This window comes from Ranitomeya variabilis, chromosome 4, assembly GCF_051348905.1.
Source record: "Ranitomeya variabilis isolate aRanVar5 chromosome 4, aRanVar5.hap1, whole genome shotgun sequence".
In the NCBI taxonomy this organism is placed as follows: Eukaryota; Metazoa; Chordata; class Amphibia; order Anura; family Dendrobatidae; genus Ranitomeya; species Ranitomeya variabilis.
This window is the reverse complement of record NC_135235.1, coordinates 378,180,032-378,197,721: the sequence shown is the minus strand read 5'-3', so window position 1 is coordinate 378,197,721 and position 17,690 is coordinate 378,180,032. Positions and strand designations below refer to the sequence as shown.

The 17,690-nt window shown below is 42.3% G+C and overlaps 1 protein-coding gene and 1 long non-coding RNA gene across 3 annotated transcripts in view; both read left to right on the top strand.

The window, feature by feature from the left end:
* The window catches only part of AP3M1 (adaptor related protein complex 3 subunit mu 1), a 92,607-nt gene that overhangs the window by 69,630 nt on the left and 5,287 nt on the right, over positions 1-17,690 (top strand). For both annotated transcript variants that reach the window (XM_077250785.1, XM_077250784.1), the window contains exon 8: positions 9,698-9,842. In XM_077250785.1, coding sequence (XP_077106900.1) covers positions 9,698-9,842 — 145 coding nt within the window. The remainder of the gene's footprint in view (positions 1-9,697; positions 9,843-17,690) is intronic.
* Positions 1,514-6,195, top strand: LOC143764804 (uncharacterized). Its single transcript, XR_013213272.1, has 3 exons — positions 1,514-2,320; positions 2,478-2,634; positions 3,578-6,195. It is a non-coding gene; the product is annotated as an uncharacterized LOC143764804 (long non-coding RNA).

Below are 17,690 nucleotides of genomic sequence, written 5' to 3'. Positions count from 1 at the left end.
AACACAGACAGCCACGTAGTATATAGCAGCCACGTAGTATATAACACAGCTCACGTAATATATAGCACAGGCCACGTAATATAAAGCACAGCCCACGCAGTATATAACACAGGCCACGTAGTATATAACACAGCCCACGCAGTATATAACACTGCCCACATAATATATAGCAGCCAGGCAGTATATAGCACACCCCACGTAGTATATAGCAGCCAGGCAGTATATAACATAGCCCACGCAGTATATAACATAGCCCACGCAGTATATAACATAGCCCACGCAGTATATAATACAGCCCACGCAGTATATAATACAGCCCACGTAGTATATAACACAGCCCACGCTGTATATAACACAGCCCACATAGTATATAGCAGCCAGGCAGTATATAACACAGCCCACACAGTATATAGCAGCCAGGCAGTATATAACACAGCCCATGTAGTATGTAACACAGCCCACTCAGTATATAACACAGCCCACATAATATATAGCAGTGTGGGCACCATATCCCTGTTAAAAAAAAAAAAAAAAAAAGTCATCTGGATAAAGTCACTAAGTCATCTGGGTAATTTCGCAATGCATCACTGGGAATGGAAGCTGGCGGCAGCATCGCGCGCATCGGTGGACGGCGGAAGGTGAGAATAGCGCAATTTGTTAGGTTTTTTCAATTATTTTTAACATTATATCTTTTTACTATTGATGCTGCATAGGCAGCATCTATAGTAAAAAGTTGGTCCGGGATGGGGCGACACACTGGCACTGACTGGAGGGGAGTAGGGAGGGAGCACTGACTTGAGGAGAGTAGGGTGGGGCCAATTTGCGGCCGGACTAAGGCTGTCGCTGATTGGTCGCGGACGGCTGTCCCTTACAGACAGACAAACAGACGGAAGTACCCCTTAGAAGATTATATAGATAGATGAGGCATGATCACTTATTGCAAAATCATTCCTACAATGGCTATTTCTTTCCCCTACAATGCACAGTATCTGCAGGATTAATACTCAGAACAAGCCCAGTGTACAGTTTTATTATTTCTTTTTTTTAATCTCTTTGCATCCAGTGTCATAGGACACTCCTAACTATCTGCTCAAGTTATGTTTCCCAGAAGCACACTTATTAGGCCGCTTTCACATTTGCGGTTGTGTCCGCAGCGTTTCTTCCGCAAATATCCGCATGCGTTTTGTATTCCTATAAATAACATTAGAAACGCATGCTTTTTTGTGTGTTCGTGTTTTCCCGCATTTGACGACGCATGCGTCGTCTAGTCGTCTGCGTCTGGGCGTGGAAATGCAACATGTAGTAATCTTTAGAGGCGTCAATTTGCCGCCTGGAAACGTATGCGGTCGATTGCGCAAGGTTTGCGCCGAAAAAACGCATTGTAGTCTATGTAAACGCATGCGTTTTTAAGCACATGCATTTGGTTGCGTTTTTCAACGCATGCGTTTCAATTGAGAAAAACAAGTCTAGACACTGATAAGCCACCCCCCACATACAAGGTGATAAAGGGAGGTAGTGGACATTTGCAGTTCACTACTCAGCAGACTGCCTTGCAGACGAGACGCCACACAACACCTTGGAGCAGCAAACAAGCCTCAGAACAATGTGAGTATATCCTATCCAATGCCTTTCTTTTCAATTTTCTTTCTCTACATGTCCTAATTTCTGCCATTTCTTTCTTTCTGCACACATCAGAATGTCTTCTTCTTCTGATGATGATGAGCAAACACCTGGGCCTGCACAAGGGGAACATGTCAGCGAAGTGAGTATTCACCTCCTCAGATTGGTAAGTATTCACTGTCACATCTACACATATGACAATGTATATTTTCCTTTTTTCAGACCACTTCTTCTACAGCGGAAGAGACTGGGCAGGAGACTGGGCAGGAGCAGCGTAGTCACGGTCGGGTGGCACGGCGGCAGCGTGTAAGTATACCTGGCTGACTGTTTATTGTATCCTCATTTTACAATTCTTGAATCTTCATTTCTTTCTACTTCTCTCTTTCTTTCCCTTTTGCTTCAGCACCATTGTTTTTTTTTATTTAAATATTCATGCCATTCCTCTGCTTCTGTTTTCTGTCTTCCTTATGTTAATGTCTCCAATATTAATGTCCTTTTTGTTTTTAGGTTCCAGAACGGGATGAGGACCTCATCGAGAATGAACACCTCATCTCCCTGGTCCATGAGCGAGTCCCGTTGTGGGACACCCGGGATCCACTGCACGCCAACAACGTAACGATCCGGCGCCTTTGGAATGAGGTGGCCACAGCGTTGTGGGATGGCTGGGCCAATGCCCCGGCTCGGGTCCGTTCTGCATTTGGTAAGTATCGCAATGCAGTGTGATGCAGTCAATACCTTGGCCATGCTCACACAACTGTGTATGATAGAAAGTAATTGCTTTGTCTCAGCACACACAGTTGTGTGACCACGGTCAAAAGAGCATTGGTCCTAACTATTATGTTTTGTTTTGTCAACAGTGTCAAAAGTCAAAACACGTTGGCGATCGATGAAGGACCGCTTCAACAAGGACCTGCACCAAGAGAGCCGGCTTCCAAGTGGTTCTGGAGCAAGGATACGAAAATACAAGTACCACCGCATCCTTGCGTTTTTGAGACCGGTCCTTGCACGAAGAACGTAAGTATATTGGTTAAAAAAAAAAAAATTTAAAAAAAGTTTTGTAATTAATGCTAGCATTTTTTTGGTCAATATTTTGAATCAGTATTTGGAAACCAAAACCATGAGTGATTGATACATGCAGAAGTGGAGCACGTGTTCTTTGAATACTTTTCCTCACATAGTTCCACTCCAGGTTTTGGCTTACCAATAGTGATGTGAAATACTGAGCAAATACTGACAGTGCGACGGCAGCCCACACAACAGATCTACACTCATCAAGTCAGGTGTCAGAAGTAATGAATTCATGATGCACAAACAAATGGCTCCTGAATTCATTTTTCCTGACACTTGTCCTGGTGAGTATACAGGTGGCTTGTATGTCCTCCATCGTCCATTTATATGTTCAATCAGTATTTGAAATCCAAAACCATGAGTGATTGATACATGCAGAAGTGGGGCACGTGTTCTTTGAATACTTTTCCTCACATAGTTCCACTCCAGGTTTTGGCTTACCAATAGTGATGTGAAATACTGAGCAAATACTGACAGTGTGACGGCAGCCTACACAACAGATGTATAGTCATCAAGTCAGGTGTCAGAAGTAATGAATTCATGATGCAAATGGCTCCTGAATTCATTTTTTCTGACACTTGTCCTGGTGAGTATAGATGTGCCTTGTATATAGATATGGCTTGTATCGCCTCCATCGTCTCTTCATATTTTACATCAGTTTTTTTAATCCAAAACCTGGTGTGGTTGATGCATGCAGAAGTGGAGCATATGGTTTTATTATACTTTTCTTCATACTGTTGTACTCCTGATTTTGGCTTTCAAAGTCTGATGTAAAACTCTGTCCAAATAGTGCTAGTGTGACCTCTGCTTTAATCTCAATGTATATAACACAGGAGTTATCGCTTTGTAACTGTTTGGTATTAATTTTTTTTTTAATCTTTTTTCACAGCACTTGGAGCTCCACTGTTGGCCCAGGTTCTGGAGCGGTCCTTCATCAGTCAGCCACGGACCCGTCCCAGCCATCCTCCAGCGCTGCAGCAAGTGGGCCTGCCACACAACCTGGAGACCAGGAAGCTGGTCCATCAGGTCTTCCCCTTCCCCAGTCCTCTGCCTCTAGCCAATTTTTTTATGGGCTCCTCCTGGCAGCGGCAGAGAGCCGCGGACAGGTCACTCATGCCCGAGTTTTTGCACTTGAGCTCGGTCTTCCACGAGGGACTCAAGGCGATGGGTGACCGACTGGATACTGCCATTAGCCATATGAGTACACGTATCCAGGAGGTTACCACAGCCCTTGCCCAAGTGAAAGCCGACCTCCAGAGGCCAGCACATCATTTTTTTTAATCAAATTGAACAGGGCATGTCGGAACACCTTAGTCCCGATCTCCAGATTACTGTTATGCAGGCCTGCAATGCTGCTTACGTGCAGGCTATGCAGCAGTGTCGGTATTTTCAGCAGACAGTGGGGGCATTTCCACCAGTGCCCACACTGTCACGCTTTACCTCTATGCCGACATCTGCTGCATACCACTGCACGGCCACCTCCATTCCAAACACTGCCGGACCGTATTACAGCACCACCACCATGCCCAGTGCAGTGGGTCAGCCCACCGCCACCACCATGACAACTGCTGCTCCTGCTTGGGCCTCCTCCACTGCCACCACTATGCTGCAGCCGCAGGACCCTGGCCTGTTGTTCCCCGCCACCACCACATGAATGCCGCTGCCGGACCCAGGCCCGTTCCCCGCCACCACAAGAATGCTGCTGCCGGACCCAGGCCTGTTACCCGCCCACACCACAAGAATGTCGCTGCCGGACCCAGGCATGTTATCCGCCACCACCACAAGAATGCCGATGCCGGACCCAGGCCTGTTACCCACAACCACCACAGAAATGCCAATGCCGGACCCTGCCCTGGCGTTACCCGCCACCACTAGAAGGCAACAACAACAACAGATGGACCGTGACATGTCGGCGACCACATCAAGGCCAATACCCAGTAGCCCAACGAGGCTCCCCGGACGGCAGTGCCAAGCAAAAAAGTGAAAGGCAATACAAAAAAGACAATAGCTATCCCTCCCCCCTCACCTCCCAATGTGTCTGTAATGTCTGCTTTGTCTCAACCTTCTAGTGTGTCTTTGCCCTCTCATGTGTCTAGCCCAATCCCTGAATTTCCCGACCCCAGTAGTTTTATTGCACCTTCTCCAGCCACCCCTGCGTCGTCAACAGTTAGCCAGCCCTCACTGCTCCACACCCCCCAATTACGGCAATCAACCCCAAGCAGGCGCAGTTAATTTGTTTTTTTGGTTTTATATTGTTAAAATAAATATTCTTTTTGTGGTCCCCCAATAAGGTTTGGATAACTGTGTATTTCGTCACCGGCAACACACACCGTGCGCTAAATTCAAAAATGCGCCAAACAATTATTTTTGGGCTACCTCCTAGCTCCAGTAGTTAGTTAGTACAACACATAAGGTTTGTGTGTGTTTGGTATAGAGAAAAGAGGTTGCCCCCCAAAAACACACTTGTATTTTCAGTCTGTGACTTTTTGTCGCAGAATTAAGACAAAATGGTGGCAATACACAGCTGAATACATAGCTGTAACTATACTCAACTGGTCGTGTCTTAAAATCGTTAGTTATGACACCAGACCTTTACAGTTGAGAAATGCCTTGTATTACCACCATTTTATCTTCTTTGTACATTAAATCTATTTCACACGAATTGAAGGGACAATAGAGGTGATACAAGGCATATCTATACTCACCAGGACATGTGTCAGAATAAATAAATTCATGAGCTACTTATTGATGCATCATGAATTCATTATTTATGACACCTGACTTGATGACTATTGATCTGTTGTGTGAAGCTTCCGTCACACTGACATTATTGGCTCAGTATTTAACATCACTATTGGTAAGCCAAAACCTGGAGTGGTTCAATGTGAGTAAAAATCAAATAAAAACATAAACACCACCTCTGGATTTAACAACCACTCCTGGTCTCGGCTTATATACTGATGTTAAGTAATGAACAAATACTGAGAATGTGATGGCACCAAACAGCCATCGTCTACACAGTCTGTCTCACTTACCAACTGGTGAACCGAGTCATAACGCAATGACGTCAACAGCCCAAGAACCGTTAGTGGTGTGTAAGAAAATACATGTGAGACATGGTGTAAATGCTTAAACAGAATTTTTTTATTAAAACAAACAACATGATCAACATTTTGAAAATAACTGTAAAACACCCAAAGACAACAGGACATTTCACACCATATTGTCCTGCCATTCCACACGTCCGAGGTCTGAATGAAAAAAAGCAGCAAATTGGTCCCACATGTGGCCTACTTCAACTGTTGACCGCAGCGGGTGATGACGGTAATCAGGCAAAGGGTTTCCAACAGGTTCATCAAGTTCTATGGTGGGTCTCTCCTTAGCCAGAATGAAATTGTGGAGAACCACACAGGCTTTTACCACCTCATCCACTGTCTCCATTTTTAGATTTATGGCAGTTGCTAGAATGCGCCATTTGGACACATAATCCCAAAGGCACACTCTACTGTTCTGCGGGCCCTGGTTAGTCTGTAGTTATAGATCCGTTTTGTGCGGTTCAAGTCCCGACTTGAATAGGGCTTCAGGAGATTTTCACTCATCTGAAAGGCCTCATCCCCAACAATTACAAATGGCAGCAGTGGGCCTTGAGTGTTGGGGAGAGGTCGTGGCTGTGGAAAATTAAAATTTTTGCCATAAACACGTCGGCCCATATCCGAGTTTTTAAAAGTCTGTGAATCGTTGCCACGGCCAAAAGCACCAATGTCCACGGCAATGAAGCGACAGTCCGCATCGGCTATTGCCATGAGAACAACAGAAAAATATTTCTTGTAGTTGAAGAACTGTGATCCCGTTCTGGTTGGTTTGATAATCCGGATGTGCTTCCCATCCACCGCACCCAAACAGTTGGGGAAATCACAAACAGTCCAAAATTTATCCGCAATTTCCATCCACATGTCCTCCGTGGGTATGGGTATAAATTCTTCACGGAGAATGGTCCATAAAGCCCGGCAGGTGTCAAAAACAATTCCGGACAGGGTGGAAATTCCAAGGCGGTACTGGAAATGAAGGGATGACAAGCTCTCTCCAGTTGCAAGAAATCTGTAGAAAGAAAAAATAATTTACAAAAATGCCAAAAATACATGTCAGACCAGCAAAAATTATGACTAGCATTTGTTTAGAATTATTACGTACCTTAAGGTAACCAGGAGACGTTCCTCTGGTGGAATCGCTCTACGGAGCTGTGTGTCCTGTCTCCGGATGGCTCCTTGGATGCGATCAAGCAAATCCCGGAAAGAGTCTTGTGACATCCTTGTATATTCCGGGAATTTTTCTGGGTTCTCATTGAGCTCACCATACAGGGTGTGATATGCACCACGGCTCTCCCGCAGTTCTACAATGGGGTGTTGCCAAAAACGCCTACGCCATGTCCTTCTCCGTCTTTCACGGTTTCGGTGTTGCTCCCAAGCAAAACGCACACGCCAGAAAAATCTTGATGCTTAGATCCAGTTTGAAGTAAAAGCTCTCCATGTGAAGATCCATCTTGTCACAGGATACAGGAGCAAAATCTGAAGATTTCAGCTGTCCTAGGGTCTATATATAGATATCCCGTAATACACGCCCTCTGTAGTCCCATTGGCTGTTTCTTGTGATCTTGATTTTTCTCCTGTAAATTTTTTCAACATGCTCAAAAAAAACACAAACACATGGAAAACGCGTAAAAAAGCATGTAAACGCAGCGTTTTAATGCCGCATGCGTTAACCGCATGCAGATAGAAAACGTTGCGTTTTTCTTGATCTTGCGTTTGCGGATTAAACGCTGCAGATTTAAACGCAAATGTGAAAGTAGCCTTAATGCAGCAGGCCCCTCCTTTTGATTTCCAGTGCGCTTTTTCTTTTTTTTTTTAGAGAGATCTAAACATGGCCATTTTTATTTAAACAGGTATAAAAAGTCTACACACCCCTGGTAGTGCCATGTTTTTGCCATCTAAATCAAATTTCATACCAAGACGAATATTTTCATAACTGTTCCCACCTTTTAATGTTACAGAGAATCTGTACAATTTAATTGAAAAACAAACTGATTTTTTTTTCAGGTGGAAAAATGAAGTAAAATAATTTGGTTGCATAAATAAACACACCCTTACCCTAATACTTAGTTGAAGTGCCCTTTGACTTTATGACCACTCTTCCTTGTGGTAGGAAGAAATTAGAAAAAAAAATTGAAGCAATAAAATATGGTCAATTCTGTACTAATATCCTCTATCCTGGTGTATATATCTCTCCCCAATTCAGGTATAGCCCCCTCGTCCCTATCCTAGTAGGCATGGCCTCCTCGTACCTATCCTAGTAGGCATGGCCTCCTCATCCCTATCCTGGTAGACATGGTCTATAGGAGTGGAGAACAGTGAATATTCATTCCCTTAATTAGCAGGCACATATGAAAGCTCGGCAACTGCAGGAAGCCAGCGGCTGCAGCTAAGAGTGTCCGCTATTAAAGAGAAATAGATATTTATTTCTCTTCACTCCCATGGGCGTGGAGAACAGTGAATAGTCATTTCTCTTTAGCAGCAGGCACAGGAGTAAATACCGTTTCCACAATCAATAATCGCTGCGGATTGGACGCTGCGTACAGCCGCAGCGGCCAGATGTTACAACATAGTGGATGGGATTTTATGAAATTCCATCTCCACCAATGGTGTGCTTGTTGGGGTGCGTGGATGAGATTGGAGTGGATAACAACCTGAAGACAGCTATTGCCAGATTGCTGTATATGGCCCGGAAGGTAATAGCGCGAAATTGGATTAAGGACGAGCCGCCTTCAAGAAGAGAATTCCTCCAATATGTGAAGCAGGGCCTGAAACTGGAAAAGGGGTTTTATCAGAAAAGAGGGAAAATTGAAATGTTCGATAAGCTGTTGTCTCCGTGGCTTGCCATGGGATAGGTTTGCTATTAAACAAGGTGGGCTGTCTTATTGGGGGGGGGGGGAATAAGTTGGGATCGCAGGGTTCGTTTGGGGGGAAAACTGTGTACTGAAAACAAGAATGTAACATGTCAATTGTAATGTTATTCTTAATAAAAATTTATTTGAGTTAAAAAAAAGAAATTTCATCTCCACTATGCGTGCAGGGGCGCCTCCGGCATCCCTGTGTAAACGGACATGCGGCGCGTCTTTCTAGACCGCAGCATGTCTATTAATGTTTAGGAGATGCTAATCTCCACAAGATAAATATTACTGTCTATGTATAGGATGTGGTGATTCCACATGGTTCAATGAACACATCCAGAATCACCGCGCGTACAAAAGCCGAGAACGCTTAGGACAGAGCTGCGTCCAAAACCCTGCCAATACTGATCGTGGAGACACTCTTTAGCCACAGCAGCCAGCTCCTGCCTCCTGTGATTCCCTGCTCCCCCATCTACAGCCAGAAAAAGTACATCCGGACTAGAAGACGTACATTTTTTTGAAAAAAAAAAAGTGTGTCTTATAGTCCAAAGAATACGGTACATAAAGTGCAGCACAGATTAATCTCAACTAAACGCCCCGATCCTTAGATCAGGAACAGAACAGACATTTATAGAACATTTCCCTGACTCCACAGCACTACCTCACTACTGAGCATGTACGTAAAGGGCAGCACATATTCATCTCAACTAAAAGACAAGATTAGGGACAGAACAGACATTTATAGGATATTTCCCTGACTCCACAGCACTGTCTCACTACTAAGCATGTACATAAAGTGCAACACAGATCCAACACAGATTCATCTCGACTAAAAGCCGAGAGCCTTAGATCAGGAACAGACATTTCAGAACTTCCCCAAATAAATTTATAGCACATCCTGCATTGTACTACTGCACCAATTTATTATATATTGTCGAGTCAGTCTATTTTATACGGACTCCACCAAAATGGACACAAATCAGACTCCACATTCCTCACCTATCACATGCTGTAACCTACTTTAACTGCCTTGTACATGAATATTATGATTATTATTTTTATTAGGTGCTTACATGGGAAATTGGTAAGATAACTACTCAAAAGCTACCTAATCTTAAGGGAAGTGTCTCACTGCAGTCTGGTGCCCCAAAACCTGAGGAGAATCCAAGTTTGAACATCAGTTTCAAGATACAACAGCTTGCCATCTCAGGTAGGTGGAATAATTACAGAAACTATATTTGATTATTGGTGTAAGCTCTTGATTTCCTGCAGCATCAACGCATTACAAGGGCACACTAGTGGTGTAACTTTTTTTTTGCATGTTGCAGTAGTCATGAAGTAACGTCATAGAGACCTGGTAAGATTATGTGCACACAACATCATTTAGTCGCTATCGTAGAGGCCAAGTTTTTCCCGGGGAAGCTGCTACAGGAAAAACGCTAGCGGTCATTCTTGTGGCGGCTCTCACTTATGTTGAAGTGTTCACCCACACCTGAGAAGTCGCCTGAAGAATGTGCATGTCGCTTCTTTTAACCACTGAAGCAGATAAATGATATAATGCGGACATTGTTGTGCACCATGTTCATTTTATGGGGCACGATTGCAGGAAGATTCTGTGTGGAATCAACCTGAAACAGACATGTGCACATATGCTAAACCTGGGTCTCTGCTTTAACCACAAATTAATGGTGGTCGTATGAAGAGACAACCTCGTGTTAACGATGGAGACTAGAAAATGTAATGCATGCAAATTATCTTGTCCTTTTGTAATTATTATACAAGTCATAGACTGTTCTAATCGACACGTGTGATTACTGCTGTAATAAAAAAAAAATATTGAGATGGTCATGCTGGTAAGTTGCACTCAAGATTTGACCAACATTAAATCACTGGAATAACCATGTGTGATCTTGATTTGCTGAAGAAAAAAAAGTTCTCTCGTTATTGCACAATATTATTATATATTTTTTATGTATTCTGAATATTTTTCAAATCCTTTTCATTTTTGTTTTGTTCTACCTTGATCCAAATATTATCTAGTTTGCATGTTTTAAGTGACAACTCGCTGCAATTCCTATGGCAAAGGCTTATCGTCGGAATTAAAGAAACACTTTTTTTTATTTTTTCCTTTCTCTTTCAAGTCACAGTACTGCAATTCTGTCCAGCTAGATCACACTGCACTCTATACGTGAGACATTAGTCGCTTTTACAATGTAGCCTTGTTCTGGTGCTCTTACATTGTAAAAGGCACTGCCAGCAAACAAGTCTGAAGAGCTGGCACATGAGTAGCGCTGGATACTAGAGAAGCAAGTGTAGGGTCAGTGTGCTAAAGGGGTTGTCCACAGCCCTGACAACCCTGCCTCAATCAGTATGTTTGCCCCAGTAAAATAAAAATACTTATGCCACACAAAGGAAGGAATTGAGGGTACACTGATTAAATTTGCTGATGACACAAAGCTAGGAGGGATAGCTAATACTAGAGAAGAGAGAGAGAGAGGATTCAAAAAGATATAAATAACCTGGAGCAGTGGGCAGCAACTAACAGAATGGTTTTTAACAAGGAAAAATGTAAAGTACTACATCTGGGCAATAAAAATGAAAAAAAGCATGTACAGAATGGGAGGCATAGAGCTAAGCAACAGCACATGTGAAAAATACTTGGGTATACTAATAGATCATAAACTGAACATGAGTCAACAGTGTGATGCAGCAGCAAAAAAGGCAAATGCAATTCTGCGATGTATTAACAGAAGCATACAGTCTAGATCACGCAAAGTCATTATTGCCCTCTACTCCTCTTTGGTCAGACCTCATCTGAAATACTGTGTCCAGGTTTGGGCACCACATTTTAAAAAAGACATCAACAAACTGGAACAAGTTCAGAGAAGAGCGACCAGAATGGTCACCGGTCTGCGTCCTATAAGGAACTGTTACAGGATTTTGGAATGTTTAGCTTGCAAAAAAGAAGACTGAGAGGAGACTTAATAGCTGCCTACAAATATCTCAAGGGCTGTCACATTGTAGAAGGATCATCTTTATTCTCATTTGCACAAGGAAACAATAGAAGCAGTGGGATGAAACTGAATGGGAGGAGACACAGATTAGATATTATAAAAAACCTTTTGACAGGGTGATCAATGAGTGGAACAGGCTGCCACGAGAGGTGGTGAGTTCTCCTTCCATGAAAGTTTTCAAACAGAGGCTGGGCTCAAACCCACCACTGGCGCAGTTCTAGCTATGTCTGCACATTGGGCGCGGGGCTCACGTGACAATCAGTGCTGGCACAAGTACTGGCTTTACTCTCATCACCTTTGGTCAAATCAGACCTCAAGAGGAAGTTAGAGCTGCGGCTGGCCATTCACTTCCTGTCACACAATGGAGGGGAGTAGAGGGTTTGTTTTTATACAAGGGGCAAACATGCTGATTGAGATGGGATTTGTCAGAGTGGGGGACAACCTGTTAAATATACTTGCCAACATTTACACAAGTTTTTTGAATATACCAGGAGTGTTTAAATCTTTTACACCCAATCCCTTTTTTCCCCAGCCGCTGTCACATTCCAGTCAAAAGACCCCAAATACGTGAAAATTCAATAATGGTCTAGGTTCTGGGACCCCCCATTAATCACTCAAAACACTTGTTGATGTGCTGCTCCTGCCAGATCATCCTGCGTTGTATATGGACTGAAAATTTACTATTCTGTACTCCATCTGTGAACTCGTATACCTTCTATAGAACCCTTTAAAATAAATATATCAGAACATAAACTAGAACATAAACTATCACACTAGGGTGACTATAGACCTCAAGACCATGAATAAAGCAGCAGATATACTCCTATAAATACTTGCAAAGTGAAGAGGACAAAAAGTACAATGATCTGTTTAAAAATTAAAAAAATGTTTTATTTAGTTACAACATCATATCATCACAAACAATAATTGCCAAAGTATATGGAAAAGGGTATCAATCAGCCGATGGTATTATCCCAAAATTATATCATAAACTCGTATCGGATAAAATATAACTTTTACTTATATATTTAAAAATAGAAAAACCACAAACTCACATATAAAGTGCAAGGTGCATATAACAGATAAACACACAAATACTGTGAACAGAAATTAGCGCTATAAATCCTTAAAACGCTATGTCACTATAACCCTTATATTAATCTTCCGAAATAGGGTACAATAGCGCTTCAAACCTCTATGATCTCTAAGATCCTTCAATATTAATATAGAATATCATTAATACAGCAATAGGGACCTTTCAATAATTGGCATCCCAAAGAGGTTTTTTTTTTTTTAAAACCCAGTATCGCAGAGCACATATACATCTATACACTGCAGATCGGGGAATAACAGGTCTGGATTCTTATTTTACCGGAACCATACCAATATTTAGTCTGTCCGGGACCATTCAACACTCTTATTAGGTCCTACTAAAAAGAATCCATTTAGTTTTGACTGGTTTGTGCAGAAATAAATAGGAACAATCTCACCCGCTTTGTATTATTGCTGATAGCGGTGGATGTTCTTCCCCATTGTCCCGACGCGTTTCGTTTAAAACTCTTCAGGGGATAACATCGGGGTTAATCTAGTGTTTTTGCCCAGCCGACGCTGCTAGTCCATGCGCGTATTGTATATAGGTATGCTCGTTTCTTATATAGTGCATCTTACATTGTCGACATCCGGTCTTTCTCCCGCCCGGAGTTTACACATGTGACCGGATGTGAGGTAATCTGACCGCATCAGCTGACCGGAGTCTACGTCAGCCGTATACCATACTAGCTCCTGGAACGCAGGCTTTCCAACGCGCCTGCGCTCTCACTGTAGTATGTCTAGTACGCAAACATTCTCAATGCGCCTGCGTTACTAGTTGCGGTATTTATTTATATCGTTTGATAGCTATAAAATCCAGCTATCTTGCCTATATCACTAGATGGATGCTTATAACTTTTACATTGCATCTCTAGTGTACCATCATGTTATGTACATGTATTTTCCCTTATCGGTAAGACATTATTAAATAGTCAAAAGGCATATTGGACCCAGGACAAGTCTGTACAGATCAAGTATACTACCTATATAGGGGATAAAAAGATAATAAGTAGAGTGACATGAATTGGGGATACTATGTTACATATATACTTTTTATTATTGTATTTTTTGTATATACGACCGACTATTCCCAAGAGTTCTGGGGCATAGAGGGGATAGTTTTAGATGGAAAAAGAAAGAGTAAAGTGGCAGCCTACACAGGCCCTAGGGGCCCCTATAACTACTAACCCTACCTAACGCGGAGGTTGGCACCCTAGGACCTACGCAGTGGCGCCCCCACTCAACGTCGACTCACCCTCTCTAATATCCCTAATCCACCCTACATCAGAGGAAGGAAGTAAACGAGAGCTGATCATTAAGACCATTTGGATGGACTGTACCTAACCAAAAAATCCATTTACATTCCCTTTGAAGAATCATTTGATCCCAGTTTCCCCCTCTAATAGGTGGTTTGATTCTATCAATCCCTACAAAGGTGATTTTCTTAGTGTTGCCTTGATGGTATCTATTTACATGATTGGCTATAGATGTATCGTTTTTCTTTATAATATCTCGTATATGCTCTCTTATCCTTTTGCAGAATTCCCTCTTAGTCTTTCCTATATATTCAAGCCCACATTCGCATGTAGCTTTGTACACCACTCCCTTCGTTTGGCAGTTGATGAATTGCCTAATCTGGTAGGTCTTTCCTGTATTATTTCCCACAAATGTCTTGCTTGTTTGTACAGAAGTACATGCTTTGCATCTACCGCATTTGTAGCAGCCAGCCGGCTGCGTACTGAGCCATGAGTGATTCTTTTTTTCTTCTTGGTAGTGGCTATGGACTAATCTGTCCTTTATGGATCTACCTCTGCGAAAGGTGACCTGAGGCAATGGGTTTATGCTATTCCTGATGTCTGGGTCCATACAGAGGATTTGCCAATGTTTTTTTAGAATTTTACGGATCTCGTTAGCTCCATTTGAGAAGCGGGTTATGAATCGTGTAATCCCTTCATCCCCATTTTTTGGTTTTTTTATCAGCAACTCTCCACGTTCTCTTGTAAGAGAGGATCTATACGCTTCATTGAGTACACGTTCAGGGTATCCCCTATCCCGGAACCTTCCTCTCAAATCATCCGCTTGTTCTTTAAAACTGCTCAGCTCCGAACAGTTTCGGCGGAGTCTTAAATACTGTCCTTTAGGTATACCTTGTTTAAGGGGACCAGGGTGGCTACTCTCCCACCTTAATAATGCATTGGTGGCTGTGGGTTTACGATAGTTTTTCGTAACCAATAATCCCCCTTCACCCCTTTGGACCAAGACATCAAGAAAAGCCAGTTTACTTCTATCCATTTCAGAGGTGAAGTGTAATCCAAGATCATTGTCATTCAAATTATCCAAAAAATTATGAAATTCCAATTCACTGCCCCTCCATAGTACAAAAACATCATCCAGATATCTTAACCATAATGCCACTTTCTCCTCCACACCTTTTGTTGTCTCACAGAATACAACATTTTCCTCCCACCAGCCCAGGAGCAAATTTGCGTACGCAGGGGCACAAGGGCTCCCCATCGCGGTGCCCCTGAGCTGGTGGAAGTACTTGCCGCCAAACAAAAATACATTGTTCTCCAGACAAAAACGTAGGGCTTTCAGCACAAACTCATTATGCCTCTTAAATTGTCGGCCCCTTGTCTGTAAGAAATCACTCACGGCCCTTACGCCTACATTATGCGGGATGGAGGAATATAATGCTTCGACATCAATGCTACAAAGCATCATGTCTGTTTCCATATAGATACCATCCAGTCTCCTGAGAAAGTCGGTCGTATCTCTCACATATGAATTCAGTGCCAATACAAATGGTCTAAGTATTTGGTCAATATAAAGTCCGAGATTTTGGGTCATGCTATTAATCCCTGCCACTATGGGTCTTCCCTTTAGGGGGTTAGTCCCCTTGTGAACTTTTGGCAAACAATAAAAAGTAGCCATCACTGGGTGGACAGGGATTAAAAATTCCTTTTCATTTTGGTCTAACACCCCCATTTCATATCCCTCATAGATCATATTTCTAAGGTCACTCATAATACTCTCACTAGGATCATGGGTGAGAATTTCATAGCTATCGGGATCCCCCAACAGAGACATACACATTGATCTGTACTTTAGTGAGTCCAGGACAACCACGTTGCCCCCCTTGTCGGAGGGCTTAATGGTTATGCTTTCATCATCTTCCAATTTTTTAAGACTCATCATCTCTTCTTTGGAGAGATTATGATTCCACCCATTTATTGACCTCGGCACTTTCAATAATTCCTCCGTTACCAGATTAACAAAGACGTCCACCGAATTAACATCTGCCGTTATAGGGGGCATTTTTTTACTTTTTGTCTTTAGATTAGTAAAAGGGCCATCCCCCCTGCTATTAGGATTAACATCACTAAGATGAAATAATAAGCGTACATCAGATAGCATTTCATCAGGGATCCCCAACTCATTAGAAACTCTCTTCTCCTCCTTTGCAAAGTGCTTCCTCCATTTTAATTTACGTGCAAAGAGATGTAGATCTTTTATTGTTTCAAAGCAGTCATAGTTATTAGAAGGGACAAAGGAAAGTCCTTTACTCAGAACACACATCTCGCTTGTTGTTAAATTACGAGAGGATAGATTAAGGACTTGGGGTTCTATGGGGCGTTGTGCGGGTTTTGTCGGTTTCTGAGCGGATAACTTAGCTCTAAAAAATCCCTTTGTGGTGATCTTTTTCCACTACCTCTTCCACCTCCCCGACCCCCTCTACCTCTTCCTCTACCTCTCTGATGTTTAAATTTTGTCTCTGAATCTGAGAATTCCGCCTCAGAAGAAGAGATATCAGTTTCTGGACCTTTATAGTTACGATTACCAGCTATTGAGTAAGCTTTATTTTCTTTAAACTCCAAAAGGTCTCTATTATAGAATTTATGTTTACGTTCTTTTAAATGAAACTGGAATCTCTCCAAACTATTCTGCAGGCCAGTCTCTTTTACTGAGAAGTCAGGCTCACTTGCAAATTTCTTTGTGACCTCTATATGTTCTTTTAGTGTCTCGTTTATGTTTAAATGGGAGAAGGAGGCCACGGAAAGTTCCATTAGATTAATGAAATTACTGTTAGAAGAAGAGAAAAATACTCTCAGTAAATTAAACGAGACACTAAAAGAACATATAGAGGTCACAAAGAAATTTGCAAGTGAGCCTGACTTCTCAGTAAAAGAGACTGGCCTGCAGAATAGTTTGGAGAGATTCCAGTTTCATTTAAAAGAACGTAAACATAAATTCTATAATAGAGACCTTTTGGAGTTTAAAGAAAATAAAGCTTACTCAATAGCTGGTAATCGTAACTATAAAGGTCCAGAAACTGATATCTCTTCTTCTGAGGCGGAATTCTCAGATTCAGAGACAAAATTTAAACATCAGAGAGGTAGAGGAAGAGGTAGAGGGGGTCGGGGAGGTGGAAGAGGTAGTGGAAAAAGATCACCACAAAGGGATTTTTTAGAGCTAAGTTATCCGCTCAGAAACCGACAAAACCCGCACAACGCCCCATAGAACCCCAAGTCCTTAATCTATCCTCTCGTAATTTAACAACAAGCGAGATGTGTGTTCTGAGTAAAGGACTTTCCTTTGTCCCTTCTAATAACTATGACTGCTTTGAAACAATAAAAGATCTACATCTCTTTGCACGTAAATTAAAATGGAGGAAGCACTTTGCAAAGGAGGAGAAGAGAGTTTCTAATGAGTTGGGGATCCCTGATGAAATGCTATCTGATGTACGCTTATTATTTCATCTTAGTGATGTTAATCCTAATAGCAGGGGGGATGGCCCTTTTACTAATCTAAAGACAAAAAGTAAAAAAATGCCCCCTATAACGGCAGATGTTAATTCGGTGGACGTCTTTGTTAATCTGGTAACGGAGGAATTATTGAAAGTGCCGAGGTCAATAAATGGGTGGAATCATAATCTCTCCAAAGAAGAGATGATGAGT